Source organism: Anomaloglossus baeobatrachus, chromosome 10 (assembly GCF_048569485.1).
Source record: "Anomaloglossus baeobatrachus isolate aAnoBae1 chromosome 10, aAnoBae1.hap1, whole genome shotgun sequence".
Taxonomy (NCBI): Eukaryota; Metazoa; Chordata; class Amphibia; order Anura; family Aromobatidae; genus Anomaloglossus; species Anomaloglossus baeobatrachus.
The window spans coordinates 191,383,385-191,404,970 of NC_134362.1; the positions used below are offsets into that span (position 1 = coordinate 191,383,385).

At 46.5% G+C, this 21,586-nt stretch overlaps 1 protein-coding gene across 1 annotated transcript in view; it reads left to right on the plus strand.

Moving 5' to 3' along the window:
* The first annotated feature begins 10,234 nt into the window (after positions 1–10,234).
* Positions 10,235–21,586, plus strand: part of PKD1L3 (polycystin 1 like 3, transient receptor potential channel interacting) — a 65,647-nt gene continuing 54,295 nt past the window's right edge. Inside the window, exons 1-4 of the mRNA XM_075325437.1 lie at positions 10,235–10,547; positions 17,811–18,893; positions 19,172–19,300; positions 19,601–19,635. Coding sequence (XP_075181552.1) covers positions 10,235–10,547; positions 17,811–18,893; positions 19,172–19,300; positions 19,601–19,635 — 1,560 coding nt within the window. The remainder of the gene's footprint in view (positions 10,548–17,810; positions 18,894–19,171; positions 19,301–19,600; positions 19,636–21,586) is intronic.

A 21,586-nucleotide genomic window follows, 5' to 3' on the forward strand; every position in this document is an offset into this window, starting at 1 on the left:
GTTATTCCCTGACCCATATAGTTTTCTATAGTAATCTCCCAACAGTTTATTAATGTCCTTAGGATCCGTAGTCACCTCTCCCCCCTTTGTTTTCAGTTTAGAGATCACTGTCATCTTTCTGCTGCCCCTTGCCAGATTGGCCAACATCCTTCCCGCCTTGTTGCCAAACCTATGTAAGTCAACCTCCTTGTGCGACCAGAATAGTTGTTCCTTTTTTTTGGCCCATTCGTCAAATCCCTCTTTTGCCTCCAACCATCTGCCTTTTGTCATGGGAGATCTATTTGTCAAATAATTTGTATATGCTACCCGTACTGCTTCACTATGGAAATTATAATTCTCATTGGTTTTCCGTTTGATCATGGCTGCGTACCCCACCAGACGGCCCCTTAGGACCGCTTTTGCCGTTTCCCAAAATATCACTGGGGACTCTCTATGTTCCTTATTGTCCTCTGCGAATTCTCCCCACCACTCCTGTAGCACCTTGTGGAAATTATCTTGCCTGAGAAGGAACGATGGGAATCTCCATATGATATCTGTACCTCTCCTGAATTTCTCTCTAATGCCCAATCTCACCGGACTATGATCAGAGATCACCATATTCTCTATCACACAATCTTGCGTTCCACTCAGTAAGTCTTGCGAGATCCAGAACTGATCAATACGTGACCAGCTATCATGAGGGTGAGAGAAGTGTGTATACTCTCTGTCATGTGGGTGAGTTAGTCTCCAGATGTCTTTCAGTCCTACGTCTTCTAATGTTACATCCCTATTGTCTAAACTCCTGCCCACATTAGCTGTCCCCTCCTCGCCCCTCCTCCTATCTTCAGCTGAGTCTGGGACAGTGTTAAAATCGCCTCCCACTATAATGTTAGCCTCCCCATCTGCTAATATGGTGGCCTTTATGTCATCATGGAATGTGATTTGTTGTGAATTTGGGCCATAGACATTATAAATACTGAGTTTACCCGCTGGACTAACGATTGTTAAGTGCTGCCACCTTCCATGGTCGTCTGCCTCATGTGCCACTACCTCATGACTGAATTGTTTATTTATTAGAATCATAGTGCCCGCTTTTCTACCTTGTGCCGCTGCCCCGTAAACGGTGCCCACCCAATGTTTCTTCATGCGGAAAAAGTCCTCCCCCCCCAAGTGGGTTTCCTGTAATAAGGCAATGTCTGTCTTTAGTCTTTTCAGATGTCTCAATATCATTGCTCGTTTGTTAGGTGATCTCAGCCCTTTAACATTCCACGTAGTTATCTGTATCATGTTAACCTGTGTATTCTGCTTTTACTACTCCCTCCCCTATGGGCCCCTGCATCAAGGAAGACGAGATGTTCGACACTAGAATCACAGTTGGTACCACAAAATCGACACTCCCTTTCCCCACCTTGCAAATATAACAAATACAACAAAAAGCATGTAACTGTAAAACATATTTTCCCTTCCGAGAAATCCACGGCGTTTCCCGCCACGTTGGTGAGCTCCCCTATTCCTAGCCAAAATATGTAGCTCCCTAATCACCCCCCAAAAAATATATGTTCTATCCCCGGACTAACTTGAATAAGCCTTTGAAAATTATGCAAAAATTAGCACAGTATGTCAAAACCTCAGCAAGATTCTCCAGTCCTACTTATCTCTGACTCCAGGTAGCCATCAGTCCGCCCAGAACAGGCCCACTTCATTTGAATTTGGATGATGTTCCTGGACAAAGGAGAAAAAGAAAAAAAGAAAAAAAAAGACCAAGGGGAGAGAAGATGGAGAAAGAAAGAAAGAAGAACAAAAAAAAAAAAAAAAAAAGAGGGGGGGAAGAGGACCCAGACTTTGGGATGTTTTCCTCTCTTTTCTCCCTTCCCCCTCCTCCTCTCACCTCCCCAACCCTCTCTCCGTAATGCATCCTCCTCAACGCCTCTCCCTGTTTGGGAAGAGAGAAAAAAAAAAAAAAAAAAAAACAGGCAAAAAAAGGAAAAACAATGAGCGAGTTCCAGTTCAGGTATCATGGTTTCTCTCCAAGGGTTGGTTCCTGTGTTCCAGGCGAGAATTATGCTGTCGACCCGGGCTTGGCCTCCTTTCCTCCCTGGTCTCGACTTGCTTTTGTCCCCCAAGACGTCCCACATCTCTTCCTGAGCTTGTGGGGGATCCTCTTCTATTATTCCCTTCTCCACTAGCTCCTTTTTCTTGCCTTTCTGACCTAGTCTTGTTGAGCTCTGCCATGAGAATGTTTTCTGCTTCTTTGTAGTCCTTGTAGTATACAAACGAGCCATTGGGGTTTCTAACTTTCAGTGTAGCAGGGTATAATAGCTGGCACTTTACTTTTTTGTTGTACAGAAATGAGCAAATTTTGGTAAATTCTTTTCTCCTTCTGGATACTTCCGCTGAATAATCCCCAAAAATTAGCAGTCTGTTGCCTTGATATTGTAGTGGACGCTTTCGTTCTCTAAAGGCCCTCAATATTTCCTCCTTATGCTTATAATCAAGGTACTTGACAATCACCTGCCTGGCTCTTATCGGGGTATTCTTGTTTGAGTTTTGGCCCTCTCCCTTATTCGCCTCCTGGTGTCTCAGTGGACCCACTCTGTGGGCTCTTTCAACTCTGAATTTCGCCTTTATGCCCAGGGCCTGCGGTAGCTCCAACTCGCATATATTATCCAACCGTCCAATCGACACAGACTCTGGCAACCCGACTATACGTAAGTTGTTTCGTCTCGATCTGTTTTCCAAATCGTCCGCTTTATCCTTCAAGTATTCATTAGATTTTGCTAGAGCTGCTATTTGTGCTTGCATAGCCAGTATTGTCTCCTCGGAGTCAGATATTCTCTGCTCTGATTCTGCCAGTCTAGAGGCATGGGCATTTATCTGTTTTTGCATATTAGCTAATGATGTTTGTATGGCTGCCTCAATAGCCACTTTAACCTCTTTTGACAAGTGTGATGTCACTTCTTCAGCCAGTTTTTTATAGTCCACATTAAGCTTTTGTGTGTACTTGTCTTGGCCTGCAGGTGGTGCTGTTTTCTTAGTTCTCTTTGTCTGGACTGGGCCACCACCTCCATCCCCCAATAGCTTGCAGGCTTGTGATGTTGGTGTAGTAGGCTGCTTTTTGTTTCCTTTGGAAGGGGTACTATGAATTCTTGCATTTGACTTCCTGTGAGTCTGAGTGGGATTAATCTCCCTGTGCTGTTTGTCAGTTTCATCCTCCAACACTGCTGTGTCTCTGAGCTGCCCTGCTTTGCCTGCATCTTCTCTCCCCTCTGCCTCCATATCTCCTTCATCCTCCCATTGCGATCCACCATCATCAGTCCCCTGCATCCACCTCTCTCCTGCTGTGTCCTCCTGTGACTCCTCGCTCATATCTTCCTTATCTCCTGTCTCCTCGCTCATATCTCCCTTATCTCTCCCCTTCCAGCTCTGTGTTTGCTTTTCTGTGTCTCTCACCATGCGTTCAGGCTCCTCCCCCATCAGGCTCGGTGCCATTATCTTATCTTCTCCTCTGTCCATATCAAAGCTTCTCCAGGCTGATTCACCGCTCCCAGAGCTTCTCAGGAGGTACCGTTCCATAGCTGTCTGCTTTAGGTAACCTCCTGTGCTGCTCTCTGTTTGGTGGCTCGTCCGGGGGGTCTGTTTTTAGTCGGTTTCTGTGAGGGGTGGCAGGAGCTTCTCCCCTAAGCTGCCATATCAGCCAGGACAGGAACAGGAAGTCTGTCCACTACTTTTACATCGATGGTATATCCTTAGGGTAGGTCATCCATGTCTGATCAGCCAGGGTCCAAAACCCAGCACTCCTGCCGATCAGTAGTTCTCGAGGTGTCAGATCAGAAATGCTCAGCTCGGGAACTGCCCAATGACCTTGGTACTGCACATCTGCCTCTTATTGATTTGAATAGGAGATGGCTGTTTAGTACCCGGCTGCGGCCTCTATCAGTTGATGTGACAGCTCCGGAACTGAGCATTTCCTGCTGCCTCCGCCGGCACCAAGAACAGCTGATTGGTGGGGGTGCGAGGTGTCGGACTCCGGCCGATCAGACCTTGGTGACATATCCTAAGGATAGCCCAGAGTAGTGGACAACCACTTTAAACATTTTTTTTAATTGATTTTTGCAGAGATGTGATTGGACAGAGCCTAATTTGGAGCAGATTTCATGACTCCAGAAAGTCTGACTAAATGGCCTTACCTTTTTCGACCAACCATCACCTCCACCCCCTTTCCGAGTTCTTACCTAAAATAAACACAAAGACTGTGTGACGTTGGATATAAAAGGCCACAGCAGCCCTGTTATTAAACAAAAACATCAAACAATAACTAACATTTTAAATACCCGATGAAAAACACCCGAAAGGAGGAGGGGTAAATGAAGGTTCTAAACCATTGGATTGCAAAATAAGCTCCACCACTTGTCCTCAGCCGTACCACACCGGCTCGAGGGCACCGAGCCGAATGTTGCAAAACCCAAGTCCCGGTGAGACTCGACCCAGCAAAGACCCATGTTACACCGATCAATTGCACCACCAGGGGTAACCGGATCCTGCACTGGGTTCCCCGCTTCACTGTTTGTGCAAACCCTCACCTTCAAATACCCCCCTCCTTTCCCCTGTGCTGCGACGAAGTCACTCCATCTTCTTCTCCACGTTGGTTGACCAAAACTGCCACAGGGCGGATGGGTGGGAACAATTCTGGTCGCCCTCCAGGTAAATGTGACCAACCCCCCTGGGTGCCTGATCTATATATGCTGACCCCCAAACACCACCCCTTAACTAATCAAAGTGCCCGAAATCTCAAATGACCTTACAGCTCCACCCTACACTTTTCCCGTACAAAAGTAACACCACCAATTAAACCCTTAACTGAGACTAAAGGGTGCTTTACACGCTGCGACATCGCTAACGATATATCGTCGGGGTCACGTCATTAGTGACGCACATCCGGCGCCGTTAGCGACATCGCAGCATGTGACACCAATGAGCGACGATCAATGAGCGCAAAAACGTGAAAAATCGTTGTTCATTGACACGTCGTTCATTTCCTTAATAGCGTTGCTGCTGCAGGTACGATGTTGTTCGTCATTCCTGCGGCAGCACACATCGCTATGTGTGACACCGCAGGAACGACGAACATCTCCTTACCTGCGTCCACCGGCATTGAGGAAGGAAAGAGGTGGGCGGCATGTTCCGGCCGCTCATCTCCACCCCACCTCTGCTATTGGACGGCTGCCGTGTGATGTCGCTGTGACGCCGCACGAACCGGCCCCCTTAGAAAGGAGGCGGATCGCCGGCCAGAGCGATGTCGCAGGGAAGGTAAGTCCGTGTGACGGGTGTTAGCGGTGTTGTGCGCCACGGGCAGTCCGTGTCGCACAACCGACGGGGATGGGTATGCTCGCTAGCGATATCGGTACCGACATCGCAGCGTGTAAAGTACCCTTAAGGCCTAACATCCCCCCTCAGTCATGCTGCCCTCCCTTGCGCCTCTTCGGGGTAGCAGTCCGGGCTGTTCCTTTAGCACCCACTTCAAAGATTAAAGTGCACTTTATGTCCACAAGGCATTTTTCTAAACATCTTCAAGGTAAAAAGTTACACTAAAAAACCTATATGAACTGCAATGTGAGTTTTATATAAAAACACAAAGTTTTCCCACATGTTTTTAAATTTTTTTTTTAGAAGATTTCGGAGAGGATCATCTCCAGAGGACTCCATCATGTGAACATAGTTTTAGGGGCCTTTTTGCTAGTATCTGTCTGCCTTTCAGATGGTTTCCCGGCAGAGGACCTTCTTCTGTAACCTCTTCATGAGTCACTCGGGGAAAAATGGTTTCCATACAGTTTTCTTAGGAAAAGGATTGCACTAGGGAACAGTGGCACAGGATTTTTAAAAATTTTAGTGATGACTGAACAGACCGGCCTAAATGATGCATTGCAGGCAATGTCATACTTAACTATTTAGCTTTTTATTTTTTAACTTCTCTTTACTGTATGGTACAGTCATATGAAAAAGTTTGTGCACCCCTATTAATGTTAAACTTTTTTCTTTAAAACAATTTGGGTTTTTGTAACAGCTATTTCAGTCTCATATATCTAATAACTGATGGACTGAGTAATATTTCTGGATTGAAATGAGGTTTATTGTACTAACAGAAAATGTGCAATCTGCATTTAAACTAAATTTGACCGGTGCAAAAGTATGGGCACCCTTATCAATTTCTTGATTTGAACCCTCCTAACTACATTTTTTTTACTGACTTACTAAAGCACTAAATTGGTTTTGTAACCTCATTGGGCTTTGAGCTTCATAGGCAGGTGTATCCAATCATGAGAAAAGGTATTTAAGGTGGCCACTTGCAAGTTGTTCTCCTATTTGAATCTCCTATGAAGAGTGGCATCATGGGCTCCTCAAAACAACTCTCAAATGATCTGAAAACAAAAAGTATTCCACATAGTTGTTCAGGGGAAGGTACAAAAAGTTGTCTCAGAGATTTAAACTGTCAGTTTCCACTGTGAGGAACATAGTAAGGAAATGGAAGAACACAGGTACAGTTCTTCTTAAGCCCAGAAGTGTCAGGCCAAGAAAAATATCAGAAAGGCAGAGAAGACGAATGGTGAGAACAGTCAAGGACAATCCACAGACCTCCTCCAAAGACCTGCAGCATCATCTTGCTGCAGATGGTGTCAATGTGCATTGGTCAACAATACAGCGCACTTTGCACAAGGAGGAGCTGTATGGGAGAGTGATGCGAAAGAAGCCGTTTCTGCAAGCACGCCACAAACAGAGTCGCCTGAGGTATGCAAAAGCACATTTGGACAAGCCAGTTACATTTTGGAAGAAGGTCCTGTGGACTGATGAAACAAAGATTGAGTTATTTGGTCATACAAAAAAGCGTTATGCATGGAGGCAAAAAAAACACGGCATTCCAAGAAAAGCACTTGCTACCCAGAGTAAAAATTGGTGGAGGTTCCATCATGCTTTGGGGCTGTGTGGCCAATGCCGGCACCGGGAATCTTGTTAAAGTTGAGGGTCGCATGGATTCAACTCAGTATCAGCAGATTCTTGACAATAATGTGCAAGAATCAGTGACGAAGTTGAAGTTACGCAGGGGATGGATATTTCAGCAAGACAATGATCCAAAACACCGCTCCAAATCTACTCAGGCATTCATGCAGAGGAACAATTACAATGTTCTGGAATGGCCATCCCAGTCCCCAGACCTGAATATCATTGAACATCTGTGGGATGATTTGAAGCGGCTGTCCATGCTCGGCGACCATCAAACTTAACTGAACTGGAATTGTTTTGTAAACAGGAATGGACAAATCTACCTTCATCCAGGATCCAGGAACTCATTAAAAGCTACAGGAAGCCACTAGAGGCTGGGATTACTGCAAAAGGAGGATTTACAAAATATTAATGTCACTTTTATGTTGAGGTGCCCATACTTTTGCACCGGTCAAATTTTTGTTTAAATGCGGATTGCACATTTTCTGTTAGTGCAATAAACCTCATTTCAATCCAGAAATGTTACTCAGTCCATCAGTTATTAGATATATGACACTGAAATAGCAAAAACCCAAATTGTTATAAAGAAAAAAGGTTAACATTAATAGGGGTGCCCAAACTTTTTCATATGACTGTATATCTTCAGTCTTTTGGATATTTTTTATTTGCTTCATCTTTCCAAAAACCTCAAATTTTTTTTTAAAAGAAATACAATGGCGCTTTCCACTATGAAGCCACTCCATATTTTTACAATTAAAGCAAAGGAAAGTATAAAAGGAGCACCAAAAAGACGCCTGAGTTTGTTTTTGAGCATTTTGTAAGTGTTTTTGAGGCTCCTCGAAAAACACAATTTTTTTTATTCATCATTAATAAATAAAAAAAAATAAAATTGATAAATCAAAAAGAAGGTAAACATGTTTAAAGAAAATGTTTCCAAAAAGTGATTTCTAACTAACGAAAACAGTTTTCGTAGGAAAAAGTTGCCATTTTTGATTGCCTAAAAAAAAATGCAGTGTGAACAGTATCCTATCTGTTCTTGTACTGGCGAATCATTGCTGATTTTCTTAGGGTTATCAAGGTGTTGGTTACAAAAAACTGTCCTCATTGTTTCAACTTCCCATGCTACTTCCAGTCTGTTATTGTCTGCAGTGCTGACGACACCGCTGCAGCCAATCAGTGAGGTTATTGGCTGATGTCAGCAGAGCTGATGAGCGCACTAATTAGCTGCAACATCGTCAATGTGACATAAGTATGGCAGACAATTATGGACATTAGGAACAGCGGCAAAGACTGAGAGCTAGTGATGAGTGGAAAAATGCTCTAGTCCCCATTGACTTCCATTAAACTCGGTACTCGTGTCAAGTCTGTCCGACCTGCTCGTTTCAAGCATGGTAGTGCTCACTCATCACTAATTACGAGCACCAAGCACCCGAGCATGGTAGTGCTCGCCCATCACTAGTTACAAGTACCGAGCACCCGAGTATGGTAGTGCCCGCTCACCACTAGTTACGAGTACTGAGCACACGAGCATGGTAGTGCCCGCTCACCACTAGTTACGAGTACCGAGCACCCGAGCATGGTAGTGCTCGCTCATCACTAGTTACGAGTACTGAGCACCCGAGCATGGTAGTGCCCGCTCATCACTAGTTACCAGTACTGAGCACCCGAGCATGGTAGTGCCCGCTCATAACTAGTTTTGAGTACCAAGCACCTGAGCATGGTAGTGCCCGCTCATCTCTAGTTATGAGTACTGAATATGGCAGTGCCTGCTCATCACTAGTTACGAGTACTGAGCACCGAAGCATAGTAGTGCCTGCTCATCACTAGTTATGAGTACTGAGCACCCGAGCATGGTAGTACACACTCATCACTAGTTACGAATATAGAGCATCCGAGCATGGTAGTGCCTGCTCATCACTAGTTATGAGTACCAAGCACCCAAGCATGGTAGTGCCTGCTCAACACTAGTTACGAGTACCGAGTACCCGAGCATGGTAGTACTCACTCATCACTAGTTACGAGTACTGAGCACCTGAGCATGGTAGTGCCCACTCATCACTAGTTACGAGTACTGAGCACCTGAGCATGGTAGTACTCACTCATCACTAGTTACGAGTATAGAGCATCCGAGTATGGTAGTGCCTGCTCATCACTAGTTGCGAGTATAGAGCATCCGAGTATGGTAGTGCCCGCTCATCACTAGTTGCGAGTATAGAGCATCCGAGTATGGTAGTGCCCGCTCATCACTAGTTACGAGTACCAAGCACTCGAGCATGGTAGTACTCACTCATCACTAGTTACGAGTACCGAGCACCCAAGCATGGTAGTACTCACTCATCACTAGTTACGAGTACCAAGCACCCAAGCATGGTAGTACTCACTCATCACTAGTTACGAGTACCGAGCACCCAAGCATGGTAGTACTCACTCATCACTAGTTACGAGTACCAAGCACCCGAGCATGGTAGTGCCCGCTCATGACTAGTTATGAGTACCAAGCACACAAGCATGGTAGTGCCTGCTCATGACTAGTTACGAGTACCAAGCACCCGAGCATGGTAGTACTCACTCATCACTAGTTACGAGTATAGAGCATCTGAGCATGGTAGTGCCCGCTCATCACTAGTTATGAGTACTGAGCACCTGAGCATGGTAGTGCCCAATCATCAGTAGTTACAAGTACTGAAGCATGGTAGTGTCTGCTCATCACTAGTTACGAGTACCGAGCACCCGAGCATGGTAATGCCTGCTCATGACTAGTTATGAGCACTGAGCACCCGAGCATGGTAGTGCCTGCTCATCACTACGCATAGCTAGACACAGGGAGAATAAGAAAGAACATTATGTTGTTTTCGAAAAAAAACTCTACTAAGAGGGAGAGGATTTCCAAAACCAATTTTTTGTTCATGGATTAAAAAATTCTTCCTGGAGTTTGTGTGTCCTCCCGTAGTGTACATAGAGGTATTCAGGTTTCCTCTGCACTCTAAAACCGGATCTGAAACCTAATAATGTAATGTTGTTTACGTCCGAGCTTAATTTTTCTGCAATTATTTCTACCTATTTATCTACAATAAAAGGCATTTGTAGTGACCACAATGGTGTACGTGTGCTTAGCAGTGTATAGCTATAGACCATGCACCTGTCCGGCTGGGTGTGCCGCCTTGTTTATTTGATGGGGAGGGAGGATATGTCCGCTCCTCCATCATTTACAGCCTACCGTACAACAACAGGGGTGAATTCTCGGTTCGGTCCAAGAACTATGTGGATTCTGTGCTGCTTGATCTTATTTCTTATGACCGAACGGCACATCGTTGTTGCCCAATGCCCCGGCACCCAGAAGAACGTAGGAGGCCAATGCATTCAACTCGTCAATGAAGAGTTGACTTATACTGGAGCAAAGGCTTGGTGCCAGAAACAAGATGGACGGTTAGCCCAGATTGGAAACCAGAACACACTAGATGAAATATTACTTCTAATTAAAGATGATGGATCTTACTGGATTGAAGTCGTCTCGACCATGAAAGACCAGCTGGCTCAAGGTAAACAAATTCAAGGCACCACGAAAAGAAGAGGTAAGCTTGAGGAATAGTCCATGGCACAACTAGACCTATTTTGTTTTGTCTTACGTTTTTTGAGCAAAAGTAGAGTTTTTGTTTCCAAAGGATTTGCACGCTACAAAATTAAAAACCACCATTGTTCAAGACGTATTGGATGTGCGCTGTCCCTTAGGGAGGGAAGGCCAATTCATTCTTTCATTTGCATCTTTTTTTTTGCCTAATTTTTGGTGTTTTTCATCTCTTTCTTTCCGTTTGTCATTATGGGCGAGGTTGGGGGTTTACAGATATTTTCGGCTGATTCGTGAATTGCAACTTTTTAAGAACTCTCAAAATTATTGAGTTAATTTACTGTCCTCCACTTCCCTTCCACCTTAAATAATTTTATTTTTGTCTGGAATTTTTGGATACATTTTGTGTCCTTTTAGAGGAACATGTGACTTTTCGCACTATGCATCACAAAAAAGGTTAAAGAGAAAAATAACTCGCTTTTTTTAATTTTGTGCAAAACTCATGAAGCGTGTCCATCATTTTGAAAAAATTGGTGCCAAAAAATGTAAAAAAAGAAAAGTGGCTTGAAAAAAAAAATCAACAACCTAACACAAATTCAGTCGGGCCCAATATTCCAAAGTTATTTTTCTAGTACGTTTTGCCTTGTTTTGTTTTTTGTTCTCATTTATTGGTAATTTTCTTTGTCGCTCCTAATTGGGAGACCCAGACAATTGGGTGTATAGCTACTGCCTCCGGAGGCCACACAAAGCATTACACTTAAAAGTGTAAGGCCCCTCCCCTTCTGCCTATACACCCCCCGTGGGATCACGGGTTCCTCAGTTTTCAAGCTTTGTGCGAAGGAGGTCAGACATCCACGCATAGCTCCACTGTTTTAGTCAGCAGCAGCTGCTGACTATGTCGGTTGGAAGAAAAGAGGGCCCATACTAGGGCCCCCAGCATGCTCCCTTCTCACCCCACTTTGTGTCGGCGGTGTTTGTTAAGGTTGAGGTACCCATTGCGGGTACAGAGGCTGGAGCCCACATGCTGCATCCTTCCCCATCCCCCTTTGGGCTCTGGGTGAAGTGGGATTTACCGGTCTCCAGGCACAGAGACCGTGCTCCGTCCACAGCCCCTGGGGAATCTGCTGGATATGGAGCGGAGTTTCGTCAGGGACAGGGCCCTGCTACGCCAAGGTACTCTGTGTCCCCGTACAGACCGCGCACACACTGCAGCATTGCTGGGTGTGTTAGTGCGCCGGGGACAATAGCGCTGCTGCGCTTGTGCCACACTTCCACAGCTTGCTAAGGGAGTTAGTGTGTGGGGAACTGCCGCGCCGGCCCCTGCTGACAGTTTTTACTGCGACGCGGCTGGGACTTGTGGTGCGCCGGGGACTTCCGCGCTGGCCGTGCAGAATTGTCGGCCGCGCTTTTTTACTAGAGTCCCCGGCTTTTGCGGCCTAGTTCCGTTTCGTTCCCGCCCCCAGGCCTGCCAGTCAGGGGAAGGGCGGGACGCTATTCAGAAAGTCAGCGCCGAGGGCTGGAATCTGCTTTACATACTCCAGCCCTCACATTGAGCACAGTGGGAAGCCAGCTTCCCGCACTTTGTCTGAGGCACGCCCACGGTCCGCCCCTCTTCACAGAACGCCGGCAGCCATTCCTGATGTGCAGGCTGAGCTGGAAAGGGGAGACAAGTTCTGGGACACCCAGGCACGGGATTCTGGCGACTACACACCCGCTCTTAGCGGGCGGTAAGCAGCACCCTCCGGTGCTGACCCCACTAGTGAAAGTGTTCATTTGTATTTTTATGCATGCATGCTATACATTGCACTAAGTCGCTGGTGATTCTTGGCTATATACCCTCCTGAGGAGAATATAGCATGTCGTCCGCAAAAACACAGGGGTGCCAAGGCACAGGCTTTCTATGCTGCTTGCACCGCTTATGCGGCTGTTCTACAGGCAGGTTCCACTGACCCCCATTGTGTGCAGTGTTCGGTCCCTGTGCTCCCTGCCCGGCCAGGGCCTCTGCTGGAGGTGTCCCAGAGAGATCCACCTGTGAATACTGGCCAGGTGACGGGGACAGAGTTTGCAATTTTTGCGGATAGATTATCTGTGACTATGTCTCAGATTCTTGAAACTTTGCAGTCTAGACCAGTAACTCAGACATGGGCGCTGTTGATTCATTGCTCCCTGGCCCCCCTCAGTTGGAACAGCTCCGGGGGTGTCCCACGCATCCCAGGGTGATAGCTCTGACACGGACGACAGTCCCAGACAGCCTAAGAGAGCTCGCTATGAGCGGCCCTCTACATCGTCTCACTGGTCAGGCTCTCAGCAGGAGGATTCTCTGTGTGATGAGACGGAAATAGCTGATCAGGATTCTGACCCTGAGACCGCTCTCAATCTAGATACTCCTGATGGTGACGCCATAGTGAACAATCTATCGCGTCCATCAATAAAATGTTGGATATTTCTCCCCCAGCTCCTCAAGTGGAGGAGTCAGCTTCACAGCAGGAGAAATTCCATTTCAGATTTCCCAAGCGGAAATTAAGTACTTTTCTGGACCATTCTGACTTTAGAGAGTCAGTCCAGAAACACCACGCTTATCCAGATAAGCGTTTCTCCAAACGGCTTAAGGATACACGTTATCCCTTTCCTCCTGACGTGGTCAAGAGCTGGACCCAGTGTCCCAAGGTGGATCCCCCTATCTCCAGGCTTGCGGCTAGATCCATAGTTGCAATGGAGGATGGGGCTGCACTTAAAGATGCCACTGACAGACAGATGGAGCTCTGGTTGAAATCCATCTATGAGGCTATCGGCGCGTCGTTTGCTCCTGCATTCGCAGCCGTATGGGCACTCCAAGCTATTTCAGCTGGTCTTGCACAGATTGACACGGTCACACGTACATCTGTTCCGCAGGTGGCATCCTTAACCTCTCAAATGTCTGCATTTGCGTCTTACGCGATTAATGCTGTCCTGGACTCTACGAGCCGTACGGCAGTGGCATCTGCCTACTCCGTGGTTTTACGCAGAGCCTTGTGGTTAAGGGAATGGAAAGCAGATTCTGCTTCCAAAAAATGTTTAACCAGTTTGCCATTTTCGGGTGACCGGCTGTTTGGTCAGCGCTTGGATGAAATCATTAAACAGTCCAAGGGTAAGGATTCATCCTTACCTCAGCCCAGACAAAACAAACCCCAACAGAGGAGGGGACAGTCGGGGTTTCGGTCCTTTCGAGGTTCGGGCAGGTCCCAATTCTCCTCGTCCAAAAGGACTCAAAAGGATCAGAGGAGTTCAGATTCTTGGCGGGCTCAGTCACGCCCAAAAAAAAAAAAAAAAAAAAAAAAAGACAGCCGGAAGACCCGCTACCAAGGCGGCTTCCTCATGACTTCCGGCCTCCTCCCTCCGCATCCTCGGTCGGTGGCAGGCTCTCCCGCTTGGCGACATTTGGCTGCCACAGGTCTGAGACCGTTGGGTGCGAGACATTCTGTCTCACGGGTACAGGATAGAGTTCAGTTCTCGTCCTCCAACTCGATTCTTCAGAACGTCTCCGCCTCCCGACCGAGCCGATGCTCTCCTACAGGCGGTATGCACTCTAAAGGCGGAAGGAGTGGTAATCCCTGTTCCTCTTCAAGAGCAAGGTCACGGTTTTTACTCCAATTTGTTTGTGGTACCAAAAAAGGACGAGTCTTCCGTCCAGTTCTGGACCTAAAACTTCTCAACATCCAGGTGAGAACCAGACGGTTCCGGATGGAATCCTTCCGATCCGTCATCGCCGCAATGTCTCAAGGAGATTTCCTAGCATCGATAGACATCAAGGATGCTTATCTCCACGTACCGATTGCTCCAGAGCATCAGCGTTTTCTACGCTTCGTTATAGGAGACGAACACCTTCAGTTCGTAGCCCTGCCTTTTGGTCTGGCGACAGCCCCACGGGTCTTCACCAAAGTCATGGCAGCTGTAGTTGCAGTCCTACACTCTCAGGGACACTCCGTGATCCCTTACTTAGACGATCTGCTGGTCAAGGCGCCTTCTCAAGAGGCATGCCAACACAGCCTGAACGTGGCGCTGGAGACCCTCCAGGGTTTCGGGTGGATCGTCAACTTTTCCAAGTCGAATCTAACCCCGACCCAGTCGATAACATATCTTGGCATGGAGTTTCACTCTCTCTCAGCGGTAGTGAAGCTTCCGCTTGTCAAATAGCGTTCATTGCAGACAGGGGTGCAATCTCTCCTTCAAGGTCAGTCACACCCCTTGAGACGCCTCATGCACTTCCTAGGGAAGATGGTGGCAGCAATAGAGGCAGTCCCTTTCGCGCAGTTTCATCTGCGTCCACTACAATGGGACATTCTCCGCCAATGGGACGGGAGGTCGACGTCCCTCGACAGCAACGTCTCTCTCTCTCAGGCGGCCAAGGATTCTCTTCGATGGTGGCTGCTTCCCACCTCATTGTCGAAAGGGAAATCCTTCCTACCTCCATCCTGGGCGGTAGTGACGACAGATGCGAGTCTGTCAGGGTGGGGAGCAGTCTTTCTCCACCACAGGGCTCAAGGTACGCGGACTCAGCAAGAGTCCACTCTTCAGATCAACGTTCTGGAGATCAGAGCAGTGTATCTTGCCCTACCAGCCTTCCAGCAGTGGCTGGAAGGCAAGCAGATCCGTATTCAGTCGGACAACTCCACAGCGGTGACATACATCAACCACCAAGGAGGAACTCGCAGTCGGCAAGCCTTCCAGGAAGTCCGGCGGATTCTGACGTGGGTGGAAGCCACGGCCTCCACCATATCCGCAGTTCACATCCCAGGCGTGGACAACTGGGAAGCAGGCTTCCTCAGTCGCCAGGGTATGGACGCAGGGGAATGGTCTCTCCACACGGACGTGTTTTAAGAAATCTGTCGCCGCTGGGAGATGCCGGACGTCGACCTAATGGCGTCCCGGCACAACAACAAGGTCCCAGTTTTCATGGCACGGTCTCACGATCACCGAGCTCTGGCGGCAGATGCCTTAGTTCAAGATTGGTCGCAGTTCCGGCTTCCTTATGTGTTTCCACCTCTGGCTCTGTTGCCCAGAGTGCTGCGCAAGATCAGGTCCGACTGCCGCCGCACCATCCTCGTCGCTCCAGACTGGCCAAGGAGGTCGTGGTACCCGGATCTGTGGCACCTCGCGGTAGGCCAACCGTGGGCACTACCAGACCGACCAGACTTGCTGTTTCAAGGGACGTTTTTCCATCAGAATTCTGCGGCCCTGAACCTGACTGTATGGCCATTGAGTCCTGGATCCTAGCGGGTTCAGGATTGTCTCAAGAGGTCATTGCCACCATGAGACAGGCCAGAGAACCTACCTGCGCCAAGATATACCACAGGACGTGGAAAATATTCTTGTCTTGGTGCTCTGCTCAGGGAGTCTCTCCCTGGCTATTTAGTTTGCCTACTTTTCTTTCCTTCCTGCAATCCGGGTTGGAAAAAGGTTTGTCGCTCAGCTCCCTCAAGGGGCAAGTCTCAGCGCTATGTGTATTTTTTCAGAAGCGCCCAGCACGACTTCCTCAGGTACGCACGTTCCTGCAAGGGGTCGGTCATATCGTCCCTCCTTACAAGCGGCCGTTAGAGCCCTGGGATCGGAACAGGGTTCTAATTGTTCTTCGGAAGCCGCCTTTCGAGCCTATGAGGGATGTTTCCCTTTCTCGCCTTTCACAGAAAGTGGCCTTTCTAGTAGCGGTCACGTCTCTCCGGAGAGTGTCCGAGCTAGCAGCGCTGTCATGCAAATCTCCCTTCCTGGTGATTCACCAGGACAAGGGGGTTTTGCGCCCTATTCCGGAGTTTCTCCCTAAGGTGGTATCCCCGTTTCATCTTAATCAGGATATCTCCTTGCCTTCCTTGTGCCCTCATCCAGTTCATCAATTGAAAAGGATTTGCATTTGTTGGATCTCGTGAGAGCGCTCAGGATCTACATTTCCCGCACGGCGCCCCTGCGCCGCTCGGATGCACTCTTTGTCCTTGTCGCTGGTCAGCGCAAAGGGTCGCAAGCTTCCAAATCCACCCTAGCTCGGTGGATCAAGGAACCAATTCTTGAAGCCTACCGTTCTGCTGGGCTTCCGGTTCCCTCAGGGCTGAAGGCCCATTCTACCAGAGCCGTGGGTGCGTCCTGGGCATTACGACACCAGGCTACGGCTCAGCAGGTGTGCCAGGCGGCTACCTGGTCGAGTCTGCACACTTTTACCAAACACTATCAAGTGCATACCTACGCTTCGGCGGACGCCAGCCTAGGTAGACAAGTCCTTCAGGCGGCGACGGCCCACCTGTAGGGTAGGGCTGTTTTTACGGTCCTATCACGAGGGGTTATTATACCCACCCAGGGACTGCTTTTGGACGTCCCAATTGTCTGGGTCTCCCAATTAGGAGCGACAAAGAAGAAGGGAATTTTGTTTACTTACCGTAAATTCCTTTTCTTCTAGCTCCAATTGGGAGACCCAGCACCCGCCCTGTTTGCTTAGGGATTTTTGTTTGTTCGGGTACACATGTTGTTCATGTTGAATGGTTTCGGTTCTCCGATGTTCCTTCGGATTGAATTTGTTCTTAAACCAGTTATTGGCTTTCCTCCTTCTTGCTTTGGCACTAAAACTGAGGAACCCGTGATCCCACGGGGGGTGTATAGGCAGAAGGGGAGGGGCCTTACACTTTTAAGTGTAATTCTTTGTGTGGCCTCCGGAGGCAGTAGCTATACACCCAATTGTCTGGGTCTCCCAATTGGAGCTAGAAGAAAAGGAATTTACGGTAAGTAAACAAAATTCCCTTCGTTCCCTGTGTATAATTTAAGTCCATAAAATTAAGGACTTGCACACACAGCAATGCATATACAGTTGAATTGGGTATGCCACCATTTTTTTCTGCACAAATTAGCCAGATAAAGCCTTTCAAAATTGGACATGCACCAATATATCAATATAAAAATCTCCATAGAGCCATCATACAGCCATTTTCATAATAACTTAATCCATATAAAAGGAGCTATTAATACGGCCATGTGTATAAACCCTTAAAGGGGCTTTCAGCTTTTAATAATAATGACCTTTCATTTTGAAAAAGATCATAAATAGTACAAGTGAATTGGAGAAGCTTGCAGTACAATTTATGACCTTTACCATCCTTGGTGAGGGCAATACCTTAAATCAACTGTTTAGTGGGGGTCCCGCAATTCACGGTGGAAAAAATACTGTGGATTTTGGATGAAATTACCTTTTGGAAATACTTTATAGATCCTGTGTAAAAATACTTTAAATTGTACTTAATTAACTTATCATTAGAACCAGAGCAAGATAATAAACAACAACAAGATCAACAACAGGACAGTCATGAAGATGAGCGTAAAGATGTACAGAAAGACCAAAATGAAAGGCCAAGACAAGGTAACAGAGAAGATACGCAAAAAAATGAACAAGAAAACCAACAAGTAGACCAATACCGAGGAAAAGACGAAGACCAACAAGAACAATACAAAAGAAATGATGAAGACCAACAAGGCCAAAAAGACCAACAAGACCAAGACAAAAGAAATTACGAAGACCAACAAGGCCAAAAAGACCAACAAGGCCAAAAAGACCAACAAGAGCAAGACAAAAAAAATGACGAAGACCAACAAGAACAATACAAAAGAAATGATGAAGACCAACAAGGCCAAAAAGACCAACAAGACCAAGACAAAAGAAATTACGAAGACCAACAAGGCCAAAAAGACCAACAAGGCCAAAAACACCAACAAGACCAAGACAAAAAAAATGACAAAGACCAACAAGAACAATACAAAAGAAATGATGGAGACCAACAAGGCCAAAAAGACCAACAAGACCAAGACAAAAGAAATTACGAAGACCAACAAGGTCAAAAAGACCAACAAGGCCAAAAAGACCAACAAGACCAAGACAAAAAAAATGACGAAGACCAACAAAGCCAAAGAAACCAACAAGACCAAGAAAAAAGAAATTACGAAGACCAACAAGGCCAAAAAGACCAACAAGGCCAAATAGACCAACAAGACCAAGACAAAAGAACATACGAAAACCAACAAGAAGACCAACAAGACCAACACAGAAGAAAAGACGAAGACCCACAAGATCAATACAAAAGAAATGATGAAGACCAACATAGCCAAAATGACCAACAACACAAACACAAAAGAACATACGAAAACCAACAAGAAGACCAACAAGACCAACACAGAGGAAATGACGAAGACCAACAAGAAGACCAACAAGAGCCACACAAAGGAAAAGACAATAAAAAAGACCAAAGTGAAGATGAGCACACACATGAAGGCAAATATGAACAAAAACATCAAGAACATCAGGAAGAGAGAGAACACAATCACAAGAACCACCACACAGAAAATGGTAAGAGCTAAGTCATGATGATCTAGTAGTCTATTATGTGATAAGGCAATATGCTGTTGATTGAAAGTTTGAGAGATGTTTTTGAGATGATGAGGGCTTAGATGTTTTGTCTGAAGAAAATGGCAGACTTGAAATGAACATGTGAGAATGAAGAACGTGTCAATGACGGTGGAAACATGATGGAAATTGCAGTATCCCAACGACTAAAGCTCCTTAAAATTTGTTAAATATAATTGTTAAACCACAAGTCACACATATAAATGTCGCCTTTCTTGTAGGTAAACACATGATGGTGAAAAGGACGGCACATCAGATTACGGGGTGCACTGTAATATATAAAGGTTCCCGTGAAAAATGGACAACTGCTTCAGGCTGTGAAGACAAGTTGGGATTCATCTGTTCTTTTGGTACGTGTATATATGGGTAGGACAGTAGACATTGGTTACACAATAAAAAAAATGTGAAAGTTCTTCAGGAAATAATAATTTAGCAAAACTACTTTGTATTAATTCGCATCTGAACGTAAGTTTGTGGTAGGAATTTTATGTAAGTGATTCATTCAGATCCATATATAATTCCTCAAGTGACAACACCCAAACTGTTGGAAAGTAATTGTTCTCATGAGGTCTGCATCTATGCTGAAATAATAGTGCAATATGTTATTAGTTTGTGATTTTGATTCTGGTCTTCACATTCTTTTTTCCTAGATATTCCCAAAACTAATCAGCACCACATTATTAAGGTGAGATTATGACCATGAACTTCAGCTTTTTTTGTATTAAGGCCGCTTTACACGCTACGACATCGCTAAAGCGATCTCGTTGGGGTCACGGATTTTGTGACGCACATCTGGCCGCGTTAGCGATGTCGTTGCGTGTGACACCTATTAGCAATTGTGAATCGTTGCAAAAACATTCAAAATCGCTAATCGGTGACATCCCCCCCTAATCTCGATTATCGTTGCCGCTGCAGTAACGATGTAGTTCGTCGTTCCTGCGGCACCACACATCGCTACGTGTGACACCGCAGGAACGAGGAACCTCACCTTACCTGCGTCCCACCCGCAATGAGGAAGGAAGGAAGTGGGCAGGATGTTCGTCCCGCTCATCCCCGCCCCTCCGCTTCTATTGGGCAGCCGCTTAGTGACGTCGCTGTGACGCCGAACGAACCACCCCCTTAGAAAGGAGGTGGTTCGCCGGTCACAGCGACGTCGCTAGGCAGGTAAGTAGTGTGACGGTTCTGAGCGATGTTGTGCGCCACGGGCAGCGATTTGCCCATGTCGCACAACCGATGGGGGCGAGTACGCACGCTAGCGATATCGGTAGCGATATCGCAGCGTGTAAAGCGGCCTTTACTGATGTAGATCAGCAACAACAGTCATTATTAGTCTTTGGTGTTTGTTGGCAATGTTGGATGCGCTGATATACAATATCCCAGAGGTTGGATTGTGGTCTAGGGAATATGAGGGCCAGTCAGTAGCATTATTATTATTATTATTATTATTATTATTAATAATAATTATTATTAATAATTATTATAGTGCCATTTATTCCATGGCACTTTACATGTGAAAAGGGTATACAAAATAGGGACAGGTACAATAATCATAAACAATACAAGGCACAGACAGGTACAGGAGGACAGAGGTCCCTGCCCGCGAGGGCTTACAGTCTACGAGGGATGGGTGAGGATACAGTAGGTTAGGGTAGAGCTGGTCGTGCGGTGCTGTATCAAACAGATTGTAGGCTTGTCGGAAGAGGTGGGTCTTCAGGTTCCTTTTGAAGCTTGTCAAGGTAGGCGAGAGTCTGATGTGTTGTGGCAGAGCATTCCAGAGTATGGGTGAGGCACGGGAGAAATCTTGGATGCGATGGTGGGAAGGGGAGATAAGAGGGGAGTAGAGAAGGAGATCTTGCGAGGATCGTAGGTTACGTGCAGGTAAGTACTGGGAGACTAGGTCACAGATGTAGGGAGGAGATAGGTTGTGGATGGCTTTGTAAGTCATGGTTAGGGTTTTGAACTAGAGTGATTGGGCAATGGGAAGCCAGTGAAGGGATTGGCAGAGAGGAAAGGTCGGGGAGTAGCGGGGGGACAGGTGGATCAGTCGGGCAGCATAGTTTAGAATAGATTGTAGGGGTGTGAGACTGTTAGAAGGGAGGTCAGAGAGCAAGAGGTTGCAATAATCATTATCGTCATCATCCAGCAACATGAGAACTTTGTTCAGCACTGAAAGACACCCAACATCCAATGCACCAGTGTAAGGTCTGGCAATTGCTACTGAGTATTTGGTCCTAGAAGCCAACAGTGGTCATTGTACCTTTGGCTATCACATGAAGGTTTGCTCAATCCTACAAGGATATGTCTCCAAGGACAATCATTGACCCATGACCAATCCAGTCACGTTAGATGATGTTGCAGACAGCATAAGGTTCACTATGGAGTCTTTAGGCACTTTCATGTCTTTAACATGTTCTTAGTATGAACATGCTCTCATCCGTGCAAAGAACAAGGTGCCAATGGTGGCCTTGTCAGTTCTGGTGTTCTCTGATGAATTCCAATTGAACTGCACGATGCCAGGCTGTAAGCAAAGGACCCAATACAGGACGTCAGCCCCTCATCTTAGAGTTTCTGACCATTTGGTCATGCGTACCAATAGCTGCTGGAGGTCATTTTGTTGGGCTTGAGCATTGCTCCTC